The sequence below is a fragment of the Passer montanus genome, unplaced genomic scaffold (genome assembly GCF_014805655.1).
Source record: "Passer montanus isolate IOZ18808 unplaced genomic scaffold, ASM1480565v1 scaffold18, whole genome shotgun sequence".
In the NCBI taxonomy this organism is placed as follows: Eukaryota; Metazoa; Chordata; class Aves; order Passeriformes; family Passeridae; genus Passer; species Passer montanus.
In genome coordinates, this window is record NW_024365381.1 from 12,087,304 (window position 1) to 12,111,654 (window position 24,351).

The 24,351-nt window shown below is 37.9% G+C and overlaps 1 protein-coding gene across 4 annotated transcripts in view; it reads left to right on the forward strand.

Annotated features, from left to right (window-relative positions):
- Positions 1 to 24,351, forward strand: part of INO80 (INO80 complex ATPase subunit) — a 64,701-nt gene that overhangs the window by 20,693 nt on the left and 19,657 nt on the right. For all 4 annotated transcript variants that reach the window (XM_039704827.1, XM_039704828.1, XM_039704830.1 and 1 more), the window contains 13 exons: positions 1,017 to 1,112; positions 3,677 to 3,736; positions 4,327 to 4,469; positions 5,544 to 5,628; positions 6,134 to 6,251; positions 6,630 to 6,715; positions 7,674 to 7,841; positions 8,282 to 8,415; positions 9,212 to 9,279; positions 10,386 to 10,479; positions 11,595 to 11,772; positions 17,090 to 17,230; positions 22,113 to 22,338. In XM_039704827.1, the coding sequence (XP_039560761.1) occupies positions 1,017 to 1,112; positions 3,677 to 3,736; positions 4,327 to 4,469; positions 5,544 to 5,628; positions 6,134 to 6,251; positions 6,630 to 6,715; positions 7,674 to 7,841; positions 8,282 to 8,415; positions 9,212 to 9,279; positions 10,386 to 10,479; positions 11,595 to 11,772; positions 17,090 to 17,230; positions 22,113 to 22,338 (1,597 nt within the window). The remainder of the gene's footprint in view (positions 1 to 1,016; positions 1,113 to 3,676; positions 3,737 to 4,326; positions 4,470 to 5,543; positions 5,629 to 6,133; positions 6,252 to 6,629; positions 6,716 to 7,673; positions 7,842 to 8,281; positions 8,416 to 9,211; positions 9,280 to 10,385; positions 10,480 to 11,594; positions 11,773 to 17,089; positions 17,231 to 22,112; positions 22,339 to 24,351) is intronic.

The window sequence follows — 24,351 nt, forward strand, 5'->3', positions numbered from 1 at the left end:
TTATTGTCATGTGGAGGCATTGAAATAGTTATAAATATGTATGTATGTCAATTTTTATTTATATAGAGTTTTCATTTATTCACAGAGTAAAATCTTCTCATTTGCACTGAATGTAAAAGTCTCAGGAGAGAACAAGTTGCACACTTGATGGTTCACTAAGTTTTACAGATCAAAGTGCTCAGTTCTGAGCTTCATGGCAATTAGCATTAATTTCCATATTCCAGTGGGGTTTTTTAGGAAGCATAGCGATTCTTCTGTGCCAGGGCAGACAAACAAAACAGAATTAGCAACAGGAGCTTACTTCTTAATGCAGAAATAGATGCATTTATTTAAAAATAATAACAGTCTTGATTGCAACCCAGTCACTTACCCTAAACAGGAGATGTCAATGATGTGATACTAGAAGCAAAATTAGCTGCACTAGTGACCACGTGACAATTGTGTGCATTTCTTTATGTTACTGGTACTGTTGGCCAAAATACTGTAAAGGTGTGCAGAGCTGAAGATTCTTGAGCTCATGGAAGGAGTAACAAGATAAGCTTGTCTCCCCGTGACACTGCACCTTGAGGTTTTTGGAAGGTTACACAGGGCTTTGTTCTTCTGCCTCTCCCTTATGAGGGCCAGCTTGTGACTGCTGATATATTAATGGATCAACTCAGTTTTTCACCAAAGAGCACTGTAATTTGTGATGTGGCAGAACAAAGTTATCAACATGACCTCAAGTTCTTTTCAAAATGACAGGGGCTGTTAGTAACATGCAGGTGGCAACTCTCAGAAACAAAGGAGTTTGTTCTGAGAAGAACTTAGATGTTATGAAATAAGTTTTGGTTAAATGTTAGATCTGCTCTGTTTGATTTTCTATCACCCTGCTGTGCTGGTAGAGTTTTGCTGTTTTTCATACAGTTTCCTCTCATGTAGCCACTGTCATTTAGTAGATTTAAAGCCATACCAAACCATGTCTTTATCACCTCCGTTCAATTTTTTTTTAAATTTAATTTTTTATGTGTGTTTTCCAGAGAGAGAACATCTGGGGACCTTTTTTAATAATTTCACCTGCCTCTACTCTGAACAACTGGCACCAGGAGTTTGCCAGATTTGTACCTAAATTTAAGGTAATAAGCATGTCCAAGAAAGTTCTTTCTGTTTCCTCGAGAGCAAACTATTTTCTTCTCCTAACTTCTGTATCACATCTGGGTGATTACTGAATATGAAACTCTGTTATGAGCCTGTTTCTGGTATTTTTTTTCTATCATCCTGGTTTTTTTTTCTGAAGTTTTTAGTTACTTAGGGCTTAAAAATTTTCTGACTTTATTCACATAATTTTCATTTTGCACCAACTTAAAGACACCTTCTCAGTAAGGAACTGTAGTAGGTCCACAAGTGGATGCATAATTTTAATGTGTGGGCCTGGCAGCAGAACCAAGAATTATATACCATGTTTTATGTAATGTCTTTGGGGTTAGAGTTGTGTTTTCAGTCATTTATATGAATTTGAGTCAGATAAAGATTGTACGTGAACAAACGCTGAACAGATAAGAGGGAAGCAAAATACAGTTATTACAGAAAAATAGAAGAACTATGAACATGTAGTTAATAATCAAGAAAAAGCAGAGAAGTGAAGCACAAATAGATAAGAACAAAAAGATTTGAAAGAGAACAAATTGAGTTTTTCAGGAATATTGTGAATGTGAAAACATAGTAAACAGTAAATTAGAAAGCAAGGAACCATCAGTTACTGAAAAACAAGCTGTCTCCCAGTGGAAAACGTTGGGAGTGTTGCAAACGAAAATTTGAAAAGAAATGTGTACTGCTAAAAAATGTGTACTACTAAAAAGTTGTAACTTCAGAATTCAGGATAGACAGTGTCAGAAGCTTGCAGTTATATCTGCAAAGAGGAACAGATCATAATTTAAGTATTTGGGTTGTTAACATAATAACCTTTGATATATAGAAGTATTGGTTGGGTTTTTTTGAAACATCAGATTTTCCTTTTTACAGAAAACAGTGGAAGACACCTAGTTGTGAGTAACCAGTGTACCAGTATCATCAGGCTAATTGTTGGAATGTCTTGGCTACTTAAAAAAGCATGAGGAAAAAATTTGAATGTATTACTATATATATATATTTGATTTTTTGATCTGGGGCAGGGCAAAATTAAAAGACTTAGCTTTTACCAAATAGCTTGCTTTGGAGATCCTGATGAGACTGTACATTGGTTGTGGTGTTGTTTAGTTTGAGGTATCTGAATGAGAAGTTGTGCCAGAGCATAGTTCAATACTGGATTACTCAGTGACTTGTATTTTGCAATAAATTGGCATTACCGAGCCTTTAAAGCAACTTAGGAAGAAATTCAAACAGTTGTGTTATTGAAGAGGTATTCAAAAGGGAAAAAACAGCCAATACAACCTAAAAATAATCCATTCATGTCTTTTCATAGCCCAAAATAATAGGGGCTCTTGATTAAAAAACTTGAGAGCTGTTGGCCATTCTATCTGCTTTGTCTCGCTTCCTTTGATCTATTCATTGTATAGAATAGACAAGCAACTGTTTATGCTTTCTCCTTCTCAGGAATGAAATACAGCAAATGTTTGAAAAATGCAGTCAGGATGCTTGTGAAAACATAGTTTTCTCTTTTTTGACTTAAACACCAAACTGTTTATATCATTCTATAGCTGTTCTTTGGCAGGCTGGTCTTATTGCATGCTGATGTTTATCTCATCCATTATTTTAAAAATAAGTTTTCTAAACTTACTGTCACATGTTTACAACTTCAATCAATTTTTCAACCAGTTTTGTTTCTTCCTCTAATCATACAGAAGTGTGCAGTCAGTTCTGCTTGTAGTAAATCACAGTGAATTTATGTCCATGGCAGAATATGTAAACTAAAATACAAATAGCTTTTTGATCAGTTTGGTTGTTTTACAAACAGAACAGTAGGAAGACTATTCAATTAAAGGCTTTTGGAACCTGTTAGTTGAAGTTGTAAGACTTGTCACCACCTCAGAAAGCAGCATTTTTCCTCCTCCCAAACCTCCCATCTTAGCTGACTGTAAATATTCCACCAGGCAGGAGGTGGCAGCACAGTGTTATTAACCAGGGGCAGGAGTCAGTGCTGTGCAAAGGTCTGAGTAATGGGACCCATGCAGTTTTGAACTGTAGATAGTTTAACAGCTTTCTCTGGCAGTAGTGCTTGTTTTTGAAATTCTTATATTAAGTATATCCAGGCCAGACATTTTAACTTCATGGCAGGTTTTTGGGGTCAGTCCTGAAATAGAAAACCAGCAGGACTAGGGAGGTTGCTAAACAGGCAACAAGCCTTCTAGTCCTCTAGCTTTAACTACAGCAGTTGAGTGCTGATCTCATTCTGCCATAAGCAAAGTATAATTTTTAATTTTTAGCAAAACCTGACTAGAAGATTTATGCTAAATGCTAATGGGCATTTTTAGATTCTCAGCATAGCTTGATCAGGCCAAGTTGCTTGATGCCTTTTCCTGGAATGCTCTTTTTCAAAGAATCTTTAAATGCTTTCTGATTTTTCTCAATGATAAAAAGATGATTGCCCTTTTTGTTGTTTTGGGGAAAGAAGTATGTCATTTTGTAGACTACAGACTACAAAATTACAGAGCTGGTGTCATTATTTGAAAATAATGTCTTTATATTTTTTTTACTGTTTCAGGTGCTACCTTATTGGGGAAATCCCCATGACAGAAAGGTGATAAGAAAGTTCTGGAGTCAGGTAATACCAGCATGAACATGTACTTTGGCTGTCTTTCTGTGTGCAGAGTAGACCAGAAACTGTTGCTACATGTCAGCAAACTAAACTAATGTGGATGCAGAGTCTCTTAATTCCTGTAGTAGCATTTTCATTAAGATAATGAGGTGGAAGATTTCTCTTGTCCTGAAAAGCAATACTGTACAGGGCAATTCAGTGTGGTGTGGGGTTCAGATGAAGAACTAGAGCTCTGTAAATAAAGCAGGAAGTTTCAGTGTCAAGGACTGTTTATTCTGTTTGAGTAACCTAACTCGGGATGCCCCAATGCAGAATCCCTGCAGTTCTGTCAAGACTGTTCCTTATTTAACAGTAGTATTTTGTAGGGCTCAGTACCCAGGTCTTGTCTTGCATGTCAAGAAGTGTCTGAAATTGTTCAAGGGCTGAAGTCCAGGTCCACTAGTTGAGTAACTGTAATATAATTAATTTTACAAGTCAGATGTGGTAAATGTGGTACTAGTAATGAGAAGATTGTAAAACAGGAGTCTGAAATTACAGTGAACTTTTGACAATGTACTTACATATGTGGACATTTGTTTCTCCTTTTGTGGTTGTAGAAGACGTTGTATACTCAGGATGCTCCTTTCCACGTGGTAATTACCAGTTACCAGCTGGTAGTGCAGGATGTGAAGTATTTCCAGCGAGTGAAGTGGCAGTATATGGTGCTCGATGAAGCACAAGCACTCAAGAGTAGCTCCAGGTAATAAACTAACTGGAAACAAAATCTTTTTTGTGGATCAGCCTTTCTGAAGAGTATCAAGAAAGCATCAAGAGAACATAAATTGATAGGAGTTAAAATTGACACACATAAGACCCCTTAAATATCTAACCTAGTTAAATATCTATATGTCTCTCTGACACTGGATAGATCCATTAGGTTTTTTGCATTTAGATTTTCCAAATATGTAAAATGTAATTAAAGGTAGCTCTGGAGCAGAAACTTGTACAGAGCACAGGACAGTTAAACAAAACAGTGTGACATGCTGTTCACTTTCCCTCCTGACTACTCACAGAATTCTGCCTGGTGAATGGTCTGTAGTATTTAGCTTATATTGCTTATTTTGGCTCCATTAAATGCATTATTTTGATCCTTATTCAATGGCACTTCCAGACATGAATGAAGGTCAGAACCCCATGAGCACTGTTGGCTGCAGTAAAGCCCAATCTGTGTTATGAAACTCTATGCCAGAAATTTTTGTTTGTTTTCAAGTAATGGATTTGTCCGTCTTTATTTCTGTAATTGCTTTCCCATAACCTTTGTCCAAGTTGCCACTGTACACAGTAAGCTGAGGACACTGCTTTAGATGCAGGCTCATTCTGACCAAAGTTTGTCTCTTCAGCATTCTTGGGAAACCACCCCTTGAAGAGGATTTTAATGTATAGCTCAGCACTCCTGCCACAGTAGCCTATACACTTCCTCTAGTAAAGTGTGAAAAATACACGACATTCTGATTTAAAGTACCTGTCTCTTTTGGAAAGTTAATTAATCTGATCATGAGACTTTATTAGTAAACATTTGTTTTAAAAATGAGTAAAAAAGATACTTACAAAAATAAAATAAATTACACTCTTTAATTTTTTTTTAATTGGAAAAAGGTTATTTCGTTCTGTAGTTGTCTTTTGAAAGACTGGGGAACAGCTGTAATAATTTTTCTAGTGACTTTCAAAGATCGTTTGGGAAACTCACTGGAAACAATTTGCCTTAAAATACCTTATGTTTCATATCATTCTGCAGTTCTCTCTAGAAATGATTTTTCTTGCTTTTATTCATCAGTGTTCGTTGGAAGATTCTACTACAGTTCCAGTGTCGAAACAGATTGTTGTTGACTGGGACCCCAATCCAGAACACAATGGCTGAGGTATTTGGGAGCTCAAAAGTGTGGATTTTTCTTTATAACAATAATACATACTTAATATATGTAAACATGGAAAAAGAGAAATCTGTTCTATTTGTGTGGTTGCGGGATCATGCTTGTAGCAAACCACTGTCAAACAAACATGGGATCAGCCCTGGGAGGGAAAACTAAGGAAACTTGCCACGCATTTAAATAAAACTAAAGATATTTGAGGTAATATTTAGATTACAGGATGAAATCTAATGCTCGTGACTTTGACTTTTGTTGGCTGAGGTAATTAGACTGTGTTTGTCACTGCTTTCTAATGGGGTTCGGTTAAGTTGATACCTGTGGCATTGTGGGGGAGGCAGGAAGAGAATGCAGCGGGGATTTTGTTTAATTTTGCCATGTCTCATGATCTAGTGAAGTGATTTTGCTTAAAAAGAGCTGCAAGATTTTGGGATCCCCAATTACCTTGTCCACAGTAGGACGACTTTTGCTAATGTGGTGTTTTCTCCTCTCCTTTTAGCTGTGGGCCCTGCTGCATTTTATTATGCCAACACTGTTTGATTCCCATGAAGAGTTCAATGAGTGGTTTTCTAAGGACATAGAGAGCCATGCAGAGAACAAATCTGCTATTGATGAGAGTGAGTGCAGTGTGTAACCACTATAATTTTTATATTAAGAATCTGTTGCCTTTTTGAACTAATAATGACTAAATTTTCTATGAGATGTAGCATCTAAAACAGAGGATGCATAATGAGATTGGAACAGTACTGGATTGCTATTGATAGTTTATGTTGAAGTTTCTGTTTCTGACTGTCATATAGTATGTGTAATGAATAGAAAAACAGCATAGCACAGCAGTCATTTTAAAAAGAAAAATCAACAGAGAAATAACTCTATGTTGTAAGAACTCACATGGGGGGAAGTGGCTGAGCAATTAGGGACTTAATTTGTCATAAAACACCATATAATTTTCTTTTTGATGAAGTAGTTTTTCTTTCCACTTCCCTTTATTTCAGACCAACTATCCCGCTTGCACATGATCCTGAAGCCTTTCATGTTGAGAAGAATCAAGAAGGATGTGGAAAATGAACTGTCAGATAAGGTGAGAAAAAGTATTTGTCTGGAATGGGTATTACAGCTCTGTTCTCTGATCTGGTTTTTGCAAACTTGTTCGTCAGTCTGCATACCTGAAATTTGACTGTAGATTTCTCTTCGACCTTCACCTTCTTGCACCACATCCCAGTAATGTCATTAGATGAGAATATAACTTGAGAACTTCTAATTAACAAACATTTTTCTTGGGAAAGCATTTTGTTACCAGTTAAAAATCAAATATCTTCAATCCTGGTTAAGTTGACAGAAGTATCTCTAATGGCAGTGAAGGAGATTGATACATCAATTACTAGGTGATAAACATTTCCAGTTGCCTTTGTGAATGATTTGGCATGGATTTAGGATTTTTTTTTGCTTGCCTGTACAGAGAGATACATAATGGCAGCATCATGCTCTTTTCTCTTGCCAGTCTCTTAATTTCACATTGATGTTAGCAATACTGGATGATCTTGTGGTCAACAGTCCCCAGGTTGAGAAACATTGGCTGAGAGACATGTGGTTTGTTCTTATGTGCTTATTAATTTCAGTGGACTTCCCACAGACACTGTTGTTGTGCAATGCACCCGTCACTGCTCTGGGTCCTGACACTCTTTAGCACGGCTCTAAGTGGGGAACTGTGGGATGGTGGAATTGAAGTCAGATTATAAACTGATCAGCTGCAGGTGTGATGTCACTTCTTAAGAATCCCATGTGTTTACTCAGTTGTGTTCATGTACTTTTAAAGGTCTGTCTCCTACATCATTACACAAGCCTTCAAAACACACCTATCAGTTTAAGTCCTTTCCAGGTTAGATCCTGAAATGCACATCTGAATGCAACTGCCTATAAAGTTCATTTTTTGAGAAAGTTATGTTTTCCTCAAGGTGTGTTTCAACTTTATGTACACTAATGTTTTCATCCTTCATTTTAGAGAAAGAAATGGCTAAATCTTCATTATCATTTTGCAGATTGAAATTCTTATGTACTGCCAGCAGACAAGTCGACAGAAGCTCTTGTACCAAGCTCTGAAAAACAAAATCTCTATTGATGACCTCTTGCAGTCATCAATGGGCACTACTCAGCAAGCACAGACCACCACTAGCAGTCTCATGAATCTAGTCATGCAGTTTAGGAAGGTAAGGCTATTTTAAATAATAATTTTTGAAAAGTATGATCGTTGATTAACATTAAATTAAGGTGTGGCTTCTAGAAAACACCATATTGAAAAAAATCTGGCGTAGGCAATCAATTCAGTTGTGTTTCAGACGCAGTGTAGCATTGATGTTGGGTGAAGAAAAGCTTTAGCCCTATGATGCATGCATCTGCTAACTGGTTTGGTTACAAAGGTTGGTTTGGTTGAAGGAAGCCATTCACTTGGGAAGAAGAGACAACAGCTGTTATATGAATAGCAAAAGATATGCCATGTTCAGATTTGAGCAGATACACTAATATAGCCATTCAATATTAAGCAGTACTAAAGTTTCACTGATCATTGGTCATGGTTGATTTGGGATGTAGATGCTACATTGGACTAAGTTAATTCCTCTCAGCTTTTGACATGTTCTCTGTCTTACAGGTGTGCAATCACCCAGAGCTGTTTGAGCGACAAGAAACTTGGTCTCCATTTCACATCTCCCTAAAGCCATACCAGATTTCCAAGTTCATCTACCGTCATGGACAGATCAGGGTCTTTAACCACTCACGGGACAGGCAAGTCTATTCCCATTCCTATCTAGTTTAGCATATTTAGTATTATTACTTACACTTATTTTTATAAATGCTAATTATAGCTCCCTTACCTGGTGTACTTAAATGATGTTGGCTGAGCAGTCAATTTCCTTTTAGTCATTCAGCTGTTAAACATCTGATATAGGCACTCTTCTTGGTGGAATCCTAATCTCAGAATATCCCTTTGATTGAGTAAGAAAGCCAGGAAAAGGAATCTAGAGTTGTTGATGATGTGTAGTAGAAGTAAGCTTTCAAAGATCCTTGAAACAACAAAAAAGCTGTACCTGATTTCCCTTCAGTGCGTTTTCTCCTGCAAGGAAGCTGTCAGTATCTGTCTGTTGCAACATGGTATAAGGTGAGCATCTGCTAGTGCCTTGACAGCTTTTAATGCTCACCTTGGATGAGGAGAATCTGCCCAAGTGCAGTTGGCTATTTTCTGCAACCGTGGCAGTTCTGGATTTTTTCTTCATTCAGTTATGAGAAGTGCTGAGGGAAGAGATGAGAGAGGCATGTATGAAGACAAGATCAGCTTTTCAAGACATATAATGCAGTTCCAACACAGCAATGGTGTGTCTCATAGGCAAATTAACAGCAGTGCATGTGGACTGATGGCACTTTCCTTCTACTGCTGTCCAGTTCCAGATATTCAGAGTGCTAAAATACTTACCATGAAGAAATGAATGGCTACTCTGTATCTTCTGCTGATTGTGTGATTGAGCATGTTATGTGTTAAGACCTTCTTATGGATGTTGTTTTGTTTTATTCCTTTCATTTTCAGGTGGTTACGGGTTTTACTTTCACCATTTGCACCAGACCACATCCAGCAGTCTCTCTTCCACAGGAAGGGTAGGTTTTCAGTCCTGGGAAGCAAGTTGGATTTTAATGTATCTTCTTCTCCAGGGGGAAGGACTGAGAGGCCAGATTAATTAGTTCTCTGAGATAATCTGGTCAAAATTTACTAGAATTTTGTCAGTGTTTGTATATATATTTAATTTTCTCAGAGAGGAAAGGATGTCAAGCAGCTGGAAGAATCTGTGGATAACTTGTCATTTAGTTACTGCTTAATCTTAGTGCAGTATCTTAATTCAGTATGTCTTGTTTCAACTTGCTTCAAGAGATTAGTGCTGCCTTTTTAGTCTAATGACTTTGTCACAGATTCAATTCTAAAAAATCTTGGATTCATTTCAGTACATTCTTTGTTGTATCTTAAACTGCCAACTTACTTTCAACTAGAAACTAGATGAGATGCAAGTGACCCAGAATCTTATCAATGAGCAAAAACCCCAGAAAAGCTGCTGATATTGACAGATACAATTTATTATAGATGATTGAATATTTTTCCTACAAGAGCTAATTAGATCACTCAGCTACTGAGGTGGGAAAATCTGCAGAAGTATAAAGCAAGAGAGATACTGGCTGCATTACTATGCTGAAATCTGTTAGCATGGATCTCCTCAGCTGGGGTTTGGGCTGTGCAGTGCACATGGGTGGGCCTGCAAGGCTTTTCTCTATCAATACCTGCAGCTCCTTCTAACCCATTTGACTTCCTGGGTGAGAGAGAGCATGTAGGACAGGCATCCTGAGGTATCTATGTCAGCTGCCTGGAAGATACTTGTTCAAATTTGCAAATATGCACTCTGCCTACTGATTCTTAATAAGTGAAACAAATGTTCGCTGCACTTGGGCCTAGAATGTATTTTTCTTTCTTGGTAAGAGCCCTTCTCTTGCCCACAGTGGAAGATGAACTGGAATGTGGAGTCTGACAACAGAGATTCAAATTGAATTTTCAGTATTTCTAAAAGATCTAGGTTAAATTAGAATCTCCTGTTTTACTCACTTAAATTTGTCATGTGTCATAGTATGTGTGTCCTGAATTGATGAAGTAAATTTAGTTTTCACCTAGGTGTGTCTGTGAAATGTGTTGGTCTAACTTCAGTATTTCTGTGACCTAGGCATCAATGAAGAAAGCTGTTTTTCTTTCCTCCGGTTTATTGATGTCTCTCCAGCAGAAATGGCAAACCTTATGAATCAGGGACATTTAGCCAGGTAAGGACAACTTTTTTTTTTCCTCTTTTAGTAATTACAGAAAAAGTACAGATGATGTCAGTCATTCCTCTCTAAACCTGCATTTTCTATGCCTCCTAATATTATAATTTCTCTATCATTATCTAATACAAGAACAGCTTCTAGAGTGTTCCTCCAGGTACAGGGCACCATTATGCAATGCAGTTTTTATGCCCTGTCACAAGAAACCCTGTGTTACAAAGAGTTGACATTGTAAATATGCAGGATGGTCAAAGGGCAAAAGGAGAGTTTACTTAGGGTCATGCAGCAGGTTGCTGGTGTTATCAAGTGCAAAATCCAGACTTTGGAAGGCCAGTTCAGTGCAGTTCTTACTGGTTGCACTTGAGTGTATGTTTTAAACACACGTGGAATAAGCTTGTGCTGTGGTAGTTGTTCTTCAGCCCTGAGCCATACTTTCCACATCTTGTCATTAATGTGAAATGTAATTCTGAGGCATAGGCTTTGAACTGTGGATTTATAGCATCACCTGTATTATCTTGAAAGGAGAGGTGATCTTTTAACTTATAGTGTAGTCTGAAAGGACTCTGAGTCAAGTTAATAGGGACTGTAAAAAATCTTAGACTAAAAGTGTTTAGTATTAAATAGAGATGTTCTGCTTTAGGGCTTTTTAAGTGTAATATTATTTTTTTGTTCTGGTTATTTTGAATTACTGTTTCTTGACTGCACTTCAGTAACATAAATTAGATTTCTTTTGATGCGTCTCAGTGGTATTTATGATAAATTCTGCATCCATTATACATGTTGTTATAAATAATTTATATGTAATTTACAGAGAAATGGGTGCAATTTTAAATAGTAGGGACTAACTGGTGCTTCACCATTTTAGATTAAGTGCTTCAAAGTATATCCTGATTTTATCAGTTAGATTAAGTTAAACCATCTTAGAAAAAATTGAAATAAGAAAAATGTGAAAATGTCTAGCAGAAATTATTTTCTTTAAGGCAGGATGCTGTAAGCCTGATATTTTGGGAAAAAAAAAACCAAACATTTCTGTCAAATAGAGTTATGCTATAAATATATTCAAGCCTTTCTTTCACAAAGCAGTGAATAAATGCATCTCCTGTGTTTTTTTTCAGATGGTTAGCTCTTTTCCTGTCTCTGAAAGCATCCTACAGGCTCCATCACATGCGCTCCTGGATGGAGACTGAAGAGGACAAAGAGCAGGGGTCATGTTTTCTGAGGAACAGGGATTTCTTGCTTGATGTAAATTTCCCACTGTCTTTCCCTAACTTGCACAGCTGCACTTTGCTGCAGGTAAGCAAAATTTCTGTGATCTGGAGACAGTAGCACCCTCATGAGTGAGAAACGGTGAAAACCATTCTGTCCTTATAAAGCAGGGAAAACAAACTTGATAATAGGATGATGATACTGTCTGTTTTTTTAGATACAGTTAAGAGACTTTAGAATGCTGAACAGAAAAATAGTTTAACCCTTATCTCCTTCACATGTGGTGTTACATTTCAAACTTGCTATAATGAATAAATCAGTTGATTTAGAAGACTTCAAAATATTACTGGAGCACCAAAGTAGATACAGGAGCAACAGAACTAGACTCATGATTTGTCAGGGATAGACTCTATATATAAGCTTAGGAGTTTCATAATGTTTTTAATATGCAAAATGGTCATTTTCTGGCTGAAACTATCTTCTCCTGTTCAGTTCAATACATTGTTGCAGCAGCTGGGGAAATCAGAGACCAGCCTGACAGTGTTTTATAGTTGGTGAACAAGCATTTGCAGTGCTGTATTTCTACTCTGAAATTTGCTTCTGCTACTGTCTGGTAGATCCACATGCATTCAAATTATTGTATAATGCAAGATCATTTTTGTTAATCTTTGGCCTAGGATATGTGTGAAGATTTTGCCTTTATATGACTAAATTGCAGTTGATTTCCTGAGTTAGATTAAGGCTCCATTGATTCAGTTCACTGGGAAATAAGTTCACAGAAGTGCTAGCATGGAGTCAGGAAAACATCTAGGGCAGTTAGCAGATATGCAGTGAAAAAAATCTTTTCTGAAACAGTGAGATTGTGCCAAATTTCTCAAGGGAATATTGCTTCTGCTCATGAGTCTGGAAGGGGAAAGGAGATAGCCAGAATTCAATTGAATATTGTGTAGAGGAAGTTGAAATTGAAGACGCATAAGCAGTAGGAAACCAACCTTGGACTTGGTGTCATGTTTTGCAGCGTTAACAGCAAAGCCAACAAAATGAGTCCTCCTAGTTATCAAACAAAGAGCCAGCCAAGTGAATACCAGCACAGCCCGTTAACTCTGGCTGTGCTGATATGTCAATAGTCTGTGTTTCCATGTCTAGCTTGATAAAATCTCTATGCTACATGAATTTGCTTTCAGTTAGTTTTTTTAAAGATTACAGTCAGCTCTTTCTATAGTGCCTGCAGTGCATGTATCTGAGACTGTAGTGTAGCTGTCCACTTGTTCCTATGGTTAAGGAGAATTTGTGTGCTGTCGTAAGTGTGGCAGTAAAGAAGATGGTGTCAGAACTTGTGTGCACTTAGAGAATTGTCTCTGAGACTGTAGTGTAGCTCTGTCCTCTTGTTCGTATGGTTAAGAAGAATTTCTGTGTTGTCGTAAGTGTGGCAGTAAAGAAGATGGTGTCAGAACTTGTGTGCACTTAGAGAAGGTAGCATTCATTTTTAAATATGTAGAAAGATGATCTGAGTCCTTACATATCCCTTGGTTTGGTGTGTATGAATATCAAAATGAAAATCATTAGATTTTCTGAAGGACAGAAGATGGCTTAAGATTATAGATTTTAAGATGTAGAATATGCATGTGTAGGTTTTAATATTAATGATTAAATTAATAGGATAGGCTACAGACCAACCTATACCACAGTTGAGCAAGATTTAAACATTAATTTGGTTTCTCCAGATAATTTCTGTTCTTTGAGGATGTCAGTACTTGTGTCCTAGGGGTTCCCACGGCTGTTGACTGTGTGTAACTAATGACTGTTGCAACTAACAAGTTCAATACAGAAAAAAGCCAGCTAAGGGGCAGAGTTCATCAGTGTGTGCAATACAGTGCATTTGTGATAACCCCAGTGAATCTAAAGGAAGAATAGCCCTGCAGTTATGACAGATACTTTAAAGCTGTTTTCTAGCCTTCCTATTAGACAAATTACTACCTGAAGTCACTTTAAAATAAGTTATATTTACAGAATTTTGTTTGCAGAACTTACGTTTAGAACACCTTAAAAAAAAAAAAAGGGTAGTTGGGGAGTGCAAAGCCTAAAGGAGAGTTGAAAATCAAGCTGCCCTTTACATGCCTGTCATTTAGCACTGCACATTATTGTGAGTGAAATGAACTAACTTCTTCCTTAGCCCAAACTGGAGAAGCTTTCAGTGTAACATTCCCCAAGGCTTCCTTTTGGGCTTCATAAGATAGTAACATGTAAGGAATGACGAGGGTGAGAAAAGAGGAAAAAGGAAATGGTAAAAATCTGGAAAGGCTTTTCTTAACTGCTCAGATCAGCATTTCCGATGTAAGAGACAAAGTATGAAAATAAGTTAGTAGAAAAAGAGACACATTTATTTTTTAATGGATATTTCAGAAATTGAAGTAGCATCTGACTAAAGATATGTTTAATCAGGTAAATACAGAAATTGCTTGCAAAGTGTGAGGTCTCTTTATTGCCCCTGCTCAACATTTCCACATGATATGTATTCATTTGTATGCATTGAATTAAGTGAGTATAAAATCTGCTCTGTTTACATGAACCCTTTCCCTCCTTTCCTTTTGTAATTTTATTTATATTAAAAAAAAATGCATGTTAATGGGCTTAAGATGTTGGTAGCAATCACCCATATTTATGTGCAGCTCTATTTATAGTATAGGAGACCCTCTTTCAAGACTTATTTTGCAGTGCATAGTTGTACATTCATGGATTTTAACAATCTTCCTCCTTGATTTTTGGCTTTGTTGTACTAAAGCGTGTGAGCCATTTCAGAGCTGTGGCTGTGTTCAGTTCTGTAACTTTACCCACTCTTTTCCATGTATGTGGTTGATGGGAAGCTGATGGGTTTCCACTGTCCCTGTTATATCTGGTGACTGCTCCATTCATGAATACTTAACAGCTGCATATGTCAGAATTCAGAGGGATGTTTCTTATGTGACCTGCTCATAGTTTGTACACAGGAATCTAGCTCTCAAAGCAGATTAATGCCCAGGTACAAATATTTTTCTCTTATTTTGGGTACCTTCTTGAAGCTTTACTTGTTTCCTTCTAGGTACTTCAACTGTCCTAAAGTCATCTTAAATTGGTCTTTGATATTGTTTTCCTAAAGATAATTAAGTAACAAACTTGCATAGGATTGGAATTACAGTTTGTTAACTTCCTCTGTATCCATTTCTTGTATTCTGACTTTCAAGGAAATAATTACCAAACCCCTCTATTGACCAGGGCTACAATCAATATGACAGTGCTTGCTGTCCTAAGACTTACTGGAAAGCTCTTCTGACTGCCTGCAATGATGATTCTTGTTCATAAAATCAGCTGTACTCCTGGTCTGGGGTCCAGGGATGGGGAGGAGAGAGGCTTTGAGCTAAAGCAGTTGTTCACCCTTCCCCCTCTGACTCTTGCTGTCCTTTCTTTATTCTCAGCTGTGGAATCCTGCATGTGCTGATGCAGGCATACCCCAACACATCCTTGTATGAGCCAACTGCAGAAAACTTTGTATTTTCATGGCTGTTGAATTTTTTGTTTGATCAGATGTGTAGCCAGAGGCTTCTGGAGAGGAGACAAAACTAGGACAGGAAGTGGCACAAATATATCATGGGAAAGGACTGGCCCTTTTTAGCAGCAGTGTTGGTGCTCTGTTGCCACTGTTTCTGTTCTCAGATGAGTAAGCCAGCATTCATATCCATTGTCCACAGACACGTATTCCCAGCCCTGTGAGTCCCACACTATTGTTTCAGCACATGGCCAGTTTTACCAGGTGGGGAAGCATGTCATAAAACTCACTTGGAGCAGAGGGGCAGGGGTTTGTTTTCATCTTGATCAGCATCTTAATGAATACAGACAGCTAGGCCAACAAGAAGGGGCTCTGTGAGGGCCAGGGAAGCAGTTGTTGCTTAAGCCAGCATTACTGAATTAAGAATTGTCAGCTGAGTAAGAACCTGTTTTTGGGATCACTTCACATTATCCAGTGTGGGCCAAGCTTTGACCTGTATTTTTTAGGACGTGCTATGGGGCTGGGGTTGAGTGCAGGTAGTGCTGGCATGTATGTACAGTCAGACTGTTCTCCTCTCTTGTCAGCAGGTTCCAAATGATACGTGCTTGCCATCTGCATCTTGCCCAATGTGAATGGAAATGAAAGGGCCCAGAATGCATGATCTGTAATAGACTCCTGCTGTGGGTGTTTTCTAGCACTTTTTGACATACACAGGAATGCATCTATCCAATGTATGACATGCTATACAGGGTGTCTGCTTCTGTCATATATCTGGATGTTTACGACTTCAAATACTGGGATTTCATAAAATTGGAAGGCTCTGTAGAGTAAAAGTAGCATGCCATTAATTTTGGTGCATTAGGATGCTGGGCAGGAAAATACCAAAACTTGAGATCCTGTTTACTTTTTACTTAAGGGAACTTAAGTGCTGGAATTTCCAGGAAGGCACATCCTGTGGTCCTATGGCAGTGAGAGGTATACCTCTTAATGCTTCTAAAATTATTGCTAGTTTGCTATTGTGTGCAGAATAATGCTCTGCATACTATAGGAAGCAAATATAATATAGAACTATTGATCTTTATGAATATAGAAGAGTCAATAAAAGCTAAGTGGCAGAAATGGCTTAGTCTATAAGCAGTTTATTTCATTGTTTGATGCAGATATTTACAATAAAAATTGAACTGTAACTGAAAGCAAAGAAAATTTAATTTTTTGTTATTTTTCTATGGAGAGCTGAGCATCTTCAAAGTGCTTTCCTTTCTTTAAACTGTACTGTCATCTGACTATCCCCACTTCTGTATCAAAAGGGCATTTTGGCAAATTCCAGGTTTTAAACATGGATTTGTTCATGTGTGTAACCCTGCTAGCACTTCTAAAATCTTCAGGATAAAATTTAGAGCCTTTTGCACAGGAGAGAATGAAAAGGTTGGAAAAGATGCAAGTCTAAAGATGCCAATCCAGCCTTATTTCAATTCTTAATTTTTTCCCTCTGCAGAATTTAATTTTAACTCAGAATAGATAAATGAGTAGCTCAAAAACACCCTGAGCATCAGACTTACTAGAATATTTCTGGAATGCCTTCATTAGAAAAGCTAAGGTCAAAAGGTTCAAAGGCAGAAAAACTTGTTTCTGGTTCCAGCTGAGCATCAACTCAAGTATTGATATGACCTATTCTGATTGCAAACATTTCTGGACTTGAATGTTCTGATAATTACACAAAGATTCTTCACATATTCACAGCAGGAGATGTGTAGAGTTTTCCTTATTCGAAGAGAAATACGTACAGAATGTGCTTTGTCTGTCTTCTGCATGGGTGCATACAAGATTTGAGAGGAGTGTTTCTTCATGGACATTAACTCTTAATTTTAATTTTGTTTTCAGAACCTTGTGTTCAGCAGCCACTGTAAAGCAGTTACTGGCTATTCAGACCATGTCATATATAGAAGGAGAACAGCTACCTCATGTGTACGACGCTGCCAGGTGACTGAGCTGCCGTCCTTCCTGTGCATAGCCAGTCCACGGGTAAGTCCAAGTTCAGTTGTAAATTATGTATTTTCTATTGTGTTTTAAACCTTGGTAGAATTGTGTCTTTGGAACACAATGATGTATGACTTTTTTGGTTGGGTAAAACTGTTGTGAGGATATCCTTTTGCTACAGTATTCAATAGTGGTTTTTCGTAGGGGAAGTGACTCTAGTGTGTACTGAGGGGAAAAGGAAAGTTGTAAGATGCACCCAACAGGAGTTGTTCTAACATTTCACTTTCTGTCCTAATACCTAAAGCAATTATAGAAGAGATATTAAAGTAAATTATTAATTGATAATCCAGAGGGGAGACTTAGGTGTCATCACTGCAGAATGAGGTGATTGTTTGGTCAACTCAGATGACAAAAGAGAGCTGGGAAGCAATGCTTTTTTGAAAAGGGTGTTTGTTTTGTCTCTTACACTCCAGAGAGGAAACACCAAATTGCAGTATATAAGGATTATTCAAGTTGGCATTTTCTAGGTCTTTTGGATATTTAGTGCTACTGCATGGGCTTCTCCATCATCTATTAAATGAAATTAATTTGGTTGAAGTTTCCTGGCTGACACAAGAGACCTTCATTAGATCTATGGCTATTGCATTCCATGTTGCTGGATCTTGACAAAACTGGACAAAGTACAATTTTATTACCAGAGCATCAAGATGTTATATTCTTTAGTCACTGTTGGAGTTCTTGCTGTAGGCCTTATAAAATGATGTGCAGTTAAACTTTTGCATTTGGAGAAGGGTGGATGGCAAGCAGGACCACCTCATAAATGCAAGCTCATTACCTACCTGCTGCTGCTCAAGCTGAATTTATCTGTGTCAGCAGCTCAAGGGCTGCAAATCCAGCTGAACTCAAAGTCACATGTCACCTCCCTGTTAAATTGTACTGCCTCGCTGGAGAACAAGAGGTTATTCTTAGAGTAAATTGTGAAAAACACTTTGCCTTCAGATTCCTTTGATTTGTCCCTCTTTGTACCTAAATTTGCATCATTGCTCCCCTACAGCAGAAAGGGTGGAGAGGAGCTTTGATGGCTACAAATGAAGGGAAAGGTGAAAAGAAATAGTATCTGATGTTTATTCGAGTGGCTAAAAGTTATTTGTTTTGGTTTGGCTGGTATATAAAAATGATTAAGTGTAGACATGGCTTTTTGTTTCTAGGAGCACAAAGATTTAATTTTATGCTTGTTAGAAACTTTTGGCAGGAGTGTAGAAGACCTGAAAGAGCAGAAAGAGCACATATGTTCCCAGAAGCTATAGCCTTCTGTTGTTGTTTGACCTGTGGTGAATTTTGGGAAGTTAATGGAGCAAATGATAGAAATAGGAGCCTATGTTTATGTAGCAGCTGGGGGAGGGAGTCAGTCTTCTTTCTGTGCAGGCAGTTTTGGGAGTACAGAGAGTTCTCAATCATAAAAAATGTAACTTGGAGGATGGATCTTGCGTGGTCATTAAGAAGCTAATTAAATAAATTTTGAATAATACTGTTTGGTTTAATTTCAATAGATTTCTTGCACACTGGAATATTGTGTGAAGCCATTTGTGTCATCTCACACTGTCTGAAAGGTTAACTTTGCATGAAGATAAATGCAGGAAGCATTTTACAATTGCCTTAGCTAAACTAACTTGTTTAATTTAGGGTGGAAATGCATTCACAAATCCCTATCACTGTATTTTTGATGTATTTCTGAACCATGACTCTTACAATCAATCAGTTTGACAATAATGTGCTGACAGAGGAGGATTTAGTACTGAGGAGTGCTCTACCTTTTGCTATTAGTAAAACCACAAAACCAAACCTGTGGGGAGAAAAATCTGAAAAAATACACCATGACAAATAAAGAGGAGAGTGAACAAACTTGAAAGAAAGTTTTGGGTTTTTTTGTCCATTTCAGAAAAGTCTTGTTTTCACTTGTAATGGCATGTAAAAGATACAGGACTCTACCCTAGAAATACGTGCCTGCATTCAAAAAAAAAGGAACTGATGGTAAAGATAGTCTCAGGTCCTCAGAGATCAGTCAGTTTTGCATGGGATATGTAGGAAGATTAGTTCTTGTTAGTGGAGAAATAGCACTCAGGCACACAGAGTTTGTCTCAAGATTGTCTCCTACCAGTTCTTCCTTAGGTTGAGGTGTTACTGAAATACAGCTTGTAGAATCTTCAGACTTTGTTTGTCTTGTAAAAGTCCTGGTGTACAAATCTGTGTATTCTTTTCAGAAGACAGGATATGTTTATGTGTCAGAAGTTAGCCTGCTCTGTTTTGTGTATAGGCCTCCTGTCCTAGGCGTGGAAAATCTAGGTCCTGGAAATCAATATGGCAAGTTATCTGTGCTTGAAAAGAGTATTTGTTCCACTCTGGCCAGTGTAGAAGTATGAAGTGAAATGTGATAGTGACTGGTATCTCTTGAACAACCTAAGTCTGTACCATCATTTGTGGTTTGTAGCAGTGTTCAGGTGACAGAACTTGCTTGCATTTTGTATTCTGTGCATTTTGAAAGAGGTTTTGCCCTTTCTCGCAAAGGTCAAACATATGCTTTGGCTGCAGGTGGCAGTACAGGATAGCACCAACTCTAAGAGTACCTTTTAGGTAGTGGAAATGTGTTCAGAGTCTTAACACACCCTGTTTCACTTTGCAGTGTTTTGTGTGGTTGTGTGTAAGACACATAGACAGGTTTTAAAATAGCTCTTGGCATCTTGAAAAACAATGGCTTTACCATTATTGCAAAGATTGTGTATGCTTTTTTGTTGGTTTGGTTTTAGTTGTTTTTTTTAAAGTGCTACAACTGTACTCATTAATCTGTTTAAACAATTGTTTGGCCCTTGTAAACAGAAGTCTCTATGTGATTAATTTATTCCTATGAGAAGAACTCCTGTGAAACTGGTCTGGGCCACAGTTCCAGCTAGGAAACCTTGCTTAATACCTCTTACTTTTGAGTTAGCTGACATATGTTCAGAGAAGTACAGCCAACATCTGAGATACCAGGCAGTCCTGAGGTGTGGGTTGCTCTCTTTACCTTGCAGTTCTAAAGTGCAGTCTTCAAAACTGGTGATAATTAAACTATCTATTGCTTATCATTTAGACAAGCTATTAAAATATTTTCATTTGCATGATATAATGTTGTATATATTATTCTCAATATAGCAGTTTTGTCACATCCGAGTAAGCTGGAACATAAAATTTAAACTCCCTTCAAATATAGAAGCTTTTCATCTGCAATACAAACATGATTCTTTTATCGTGTTTAATGTTTCAGATGTCCCATGATCAACCTAATTCCCTCCCCTTCTCAGGTCTGCAGGAAGTCTACTGCTTACTGTTCACCATAAAAACCTATAGACCTCCTGTACTGTTCCTTCCAATGCAGCCCCAGTTGCCTCTTTAAATGTGAAAACTCTCACAAGCTTGATTTTCTTTGTTTTTCATTTGTTACATTGCTTTTTCACAGTCCTGGAGGGAATGTAATTTTTCACACTGTTAGGATTCATGACAATATTTTTAACTTACATGACTTTACATGAGGAATTTTTTTCATTGTACTTCTGAAATAAAAGCAACAATGACTTCTAAAGTAATAATACATTTGCTGATACATTTGCTTCTTACATTGTCATGGCATTTCAAATCTCTCTGTTACTAGCCTGTATTGTAAGGTTGTCTTAATAGTAAAATTTGTTTTCATTTCTGTGTGAGTTTATAACACATTGTTAAGTCTTCAGCTAGTATGTAAAAGCTTCTACTAGTTTTCTTTTGTAAACTTGGTTATAAATGTTTTTTATAAACACTCCAGAATGTTTTCCCAAAGCAGACTGACGTTCAAAAAATGTAGAAAGAAGTTAGTAATCTATTGGTTTTTTTGTTTTTTTTTTTAATCTTGTGCTAGACAGTTTTGCATTTATATTTGCTTTAAAGTGTTGTAATTGTGTTTACTTTGGATCATGGTATTTAACTCCTGGTGAAGTATCTGAAGTTAAATCCAGCAGAGCAGTCTGTCCTGCTGTGTACTATGGCTCAGTTTCACTTTTGGTTGTTGTCCTGTTGTGGTAAGGGAGAGATATGAGAAAGCTGCAGATTTTACAAGTTGCAGCCTTGTGTACTGGAACAGAATTTTTCTGGAGCACCTTGCAGTCATTGGCATTCAGCTGTTTGGCTCATGTGCACCTTCCACTCTGTACAGATTTGGGTGGATGGGGCAGAAAACGGGGAGTTAAACTGATGGAGCTGTTCCAGAGCAGCTCACATGGCATGAAATCACACTTCCCGTGTTTGCAACACTGCTCTGTCCTACTGGGTTGTATATACTGAAACAGGTAATAGGGCATAGGATTCACAGAATGCCACAAGAAAAAGAGCACTGTTTCTGTGGCCACTTCATTCAAAGCAACTGTAAAGCCCAAGAAATATGCTGTTCCTTTTTCCCCTATTTCTAATTTATGAATCACCCTAATTTTGAAGTATCACATGAATTTCTGTTAAGGACAATATGTGTAATTTCTGCTAATGAGATAAATACTTGATTGTGAAGGGTGGAACTAAAAAGAAATAAATCTTGGCAAAAAGAGAGGTAGAGCAAGGATATTACTCTTACAGTTTTGCTATCAGTTGTGTAGCAGTTGGAAGAAGGCATAGTTTATCAAAAGGCAGGTTTTCTGTGCCTGGTTGTTCAAATGGTGCTTTTTGTGGTGTGGAGAGATGTTGCATCTTTGCTTGGTTTAAAACCAGCCAAAATTGTTGGAAACTACATTTCATAATAACTATTATGAAACTACATTTCATAATAACTTGACTTCTAAAATTTAATCCCATGGTAAGGTACTTGAACTGGGGATTTGGGGACAGGGAGAAATGTGAACAAGAATATTGATTATTATTATTTTACTTGTAGGTAACAGCTGTGCCACTGGAGTTCTACTGCAATGACCGAAGTGCAGAATATGAGCGCAGGGCACTAAGGGAAGGAGGAAGTCTTGAAGCAAAGCAGTGTGTACTCCATGGATCCCCTGAGCTAGCAGCTGACTGGCTGAAGCAGTGCTCCCAGTTCTTCCCAGAGCATCCAGGAGGGCTCTTAGGCATCAGGCCTCAGAATGGCTGGTCTTTTATCAGGATACCGGGTAAGTTTGGTTGTAGTGGAATGGAGATGAGATAAATAAGGACATCTGTTATTTGGTGATAATTTATGCTTCGCTGTGGGCTTTTTGAAGGATTGGGGATGGTTGTTTGTTTTTCCTTCTGAGTGAAAGTTAACATGGTATCTTAAAATGTACCATGATTTTGCATGCTCTGTATGAATAAATCTTTGATGGATACCAAAAACTTCTAATACAGGTTTTTCTAATGCTTACAAACCTCTCTTTGCATGTCAGTCCTCCAAACAACTGTAAAGAGGTAAAAACTTGTAAGACTTGTTTACTAAAGCACAGTCTGCTCTCACAACCAAATACTGTTTTGAGGTTGGAGATAGGAAAATTGCATGAAAAGTTAGAGACATACCTTGCCTCCTGAGGTGTTGGAAGAGCTTCATATTGTCCTGAAAGAGCTTTTATTGGTCTACCTGGTGAAAAGGTTGAAATTACTTGTAGCAGTCTACCATGAGAAGGATAGGTTTGAGGACCAAGTTCAGAGGAAATTAGTCAGGAAAATAAGGCATGAGGGATTTACTGAATTTCAGTTGAAATAAAGACTTATTCATATTTCCTTGTAAAGTTGGAAAAGCATACCAGTGTACCAGTAAAATGAATGTACTGTTTTTTCTTAGAATTAGACTAAAGTAATCCATAGGGTTTACTCATAGGGTTTGATTGCCAGTACTGTAGTGACTTTCATGGGCCAGACATGCTCTAGCTGTCAAAGATGGTCCCGAGCAGCAAGCAGAATTCTGCAGAAAGTACTAGAGATCTGACAGATAGCCAAGAGGAAAAACAGCTTACAATGCTAGATGCAAAGTTATTCCCAGACCCTTTTGGGTCAAGGATGTTTGGCAGGGGAAGTTAGTACAGTAGAAGGAAAATGGCCTTTTGCTTGCTACAGTCTGGTTTAAGGTACCTTCTTAAGTGGTTGGAGTCATTTGAAGCACATGCACGTTTGTACCTAAGAAATGGAGAAATCATTTTTCATGAGTTTGTGCTGGATTAATACTCGGTCATAGTTGATTATTTTGTAATTTCTTCAGCAATTCTCTTAATTGTTTACTGGTTATTTGGAAAAAGAAAATGAATCTCTGTAGCAGAAAAGTAGCAAGTATTGAAGAGTTAAATTCAGATAGAGGACATGGATAGAGAAATGCAGAAAAGAGACAGGGCTTCATTCTCTTGAAAGACTTCCATTAGTGGCAAGTATTGAAGAGTTAAATTCAGATAGAGGACATGGATAGAGAAATGCAGAAAAGAGACAGGGCTTCATTCTCTTGAAAGACTTCCATTTTAAGCTGGGGACTGTTATCAGTAAAGCATTTTAGAGGAATAAAGGTAGGGGGCAAGAAGCTTTCAGAGGTGAAAGAATAGGTGCAAGGTTGGGCAAATTGTTGTCAAAGCACAGCAGAATTTGGTTGAGAAGGAGGTTGGGATGTGTGTTACGTAAAGCTGGCTTAATTTAGGAAGCATTGGACCTAGAAGTGGGGTAAAAAAAATTAAGTGGAAAGTAGCATTCAAACCTAAACTTACTCTAAGAGGAGAGGGCACACACCACAGCAGGACAGCTGTGTTCATAGGTGCAGAAACAGGCACAGTGCCTTACAGAAAGTGAGTGATGTGCTGAAGGAGCCATTTGCAAGGCTAAAGTCTAGCACATGTCAGATGGAAGGGTTGCTCTGAAGGTCTGTGGCAAATAGGTGGCAAGAAGAAAAGGGGGACACCTCTCTCTCCTGAACCCTGATCTATCCTCTCCCATACTCGGCGTTCCCAGTACACTGGCAGCAGGCTCAGCTGTGATCACTGTGGGAATCTCTTGAGGTTTTTCCTGTTCTTTGAAAGAAAAATGGTCCTGGATTAAATGGCAGGAAGTGTCTGAGTCCTTTTAGTATCGATAAAAAGCACCGGCCTCACTGGCTGTTTACTGTGAGAGCCAGCTAGCTCCTCACTGACCCCATTGTGCCGTCAGGAGGGGAACCAGGGGTGTCAACTGGAACC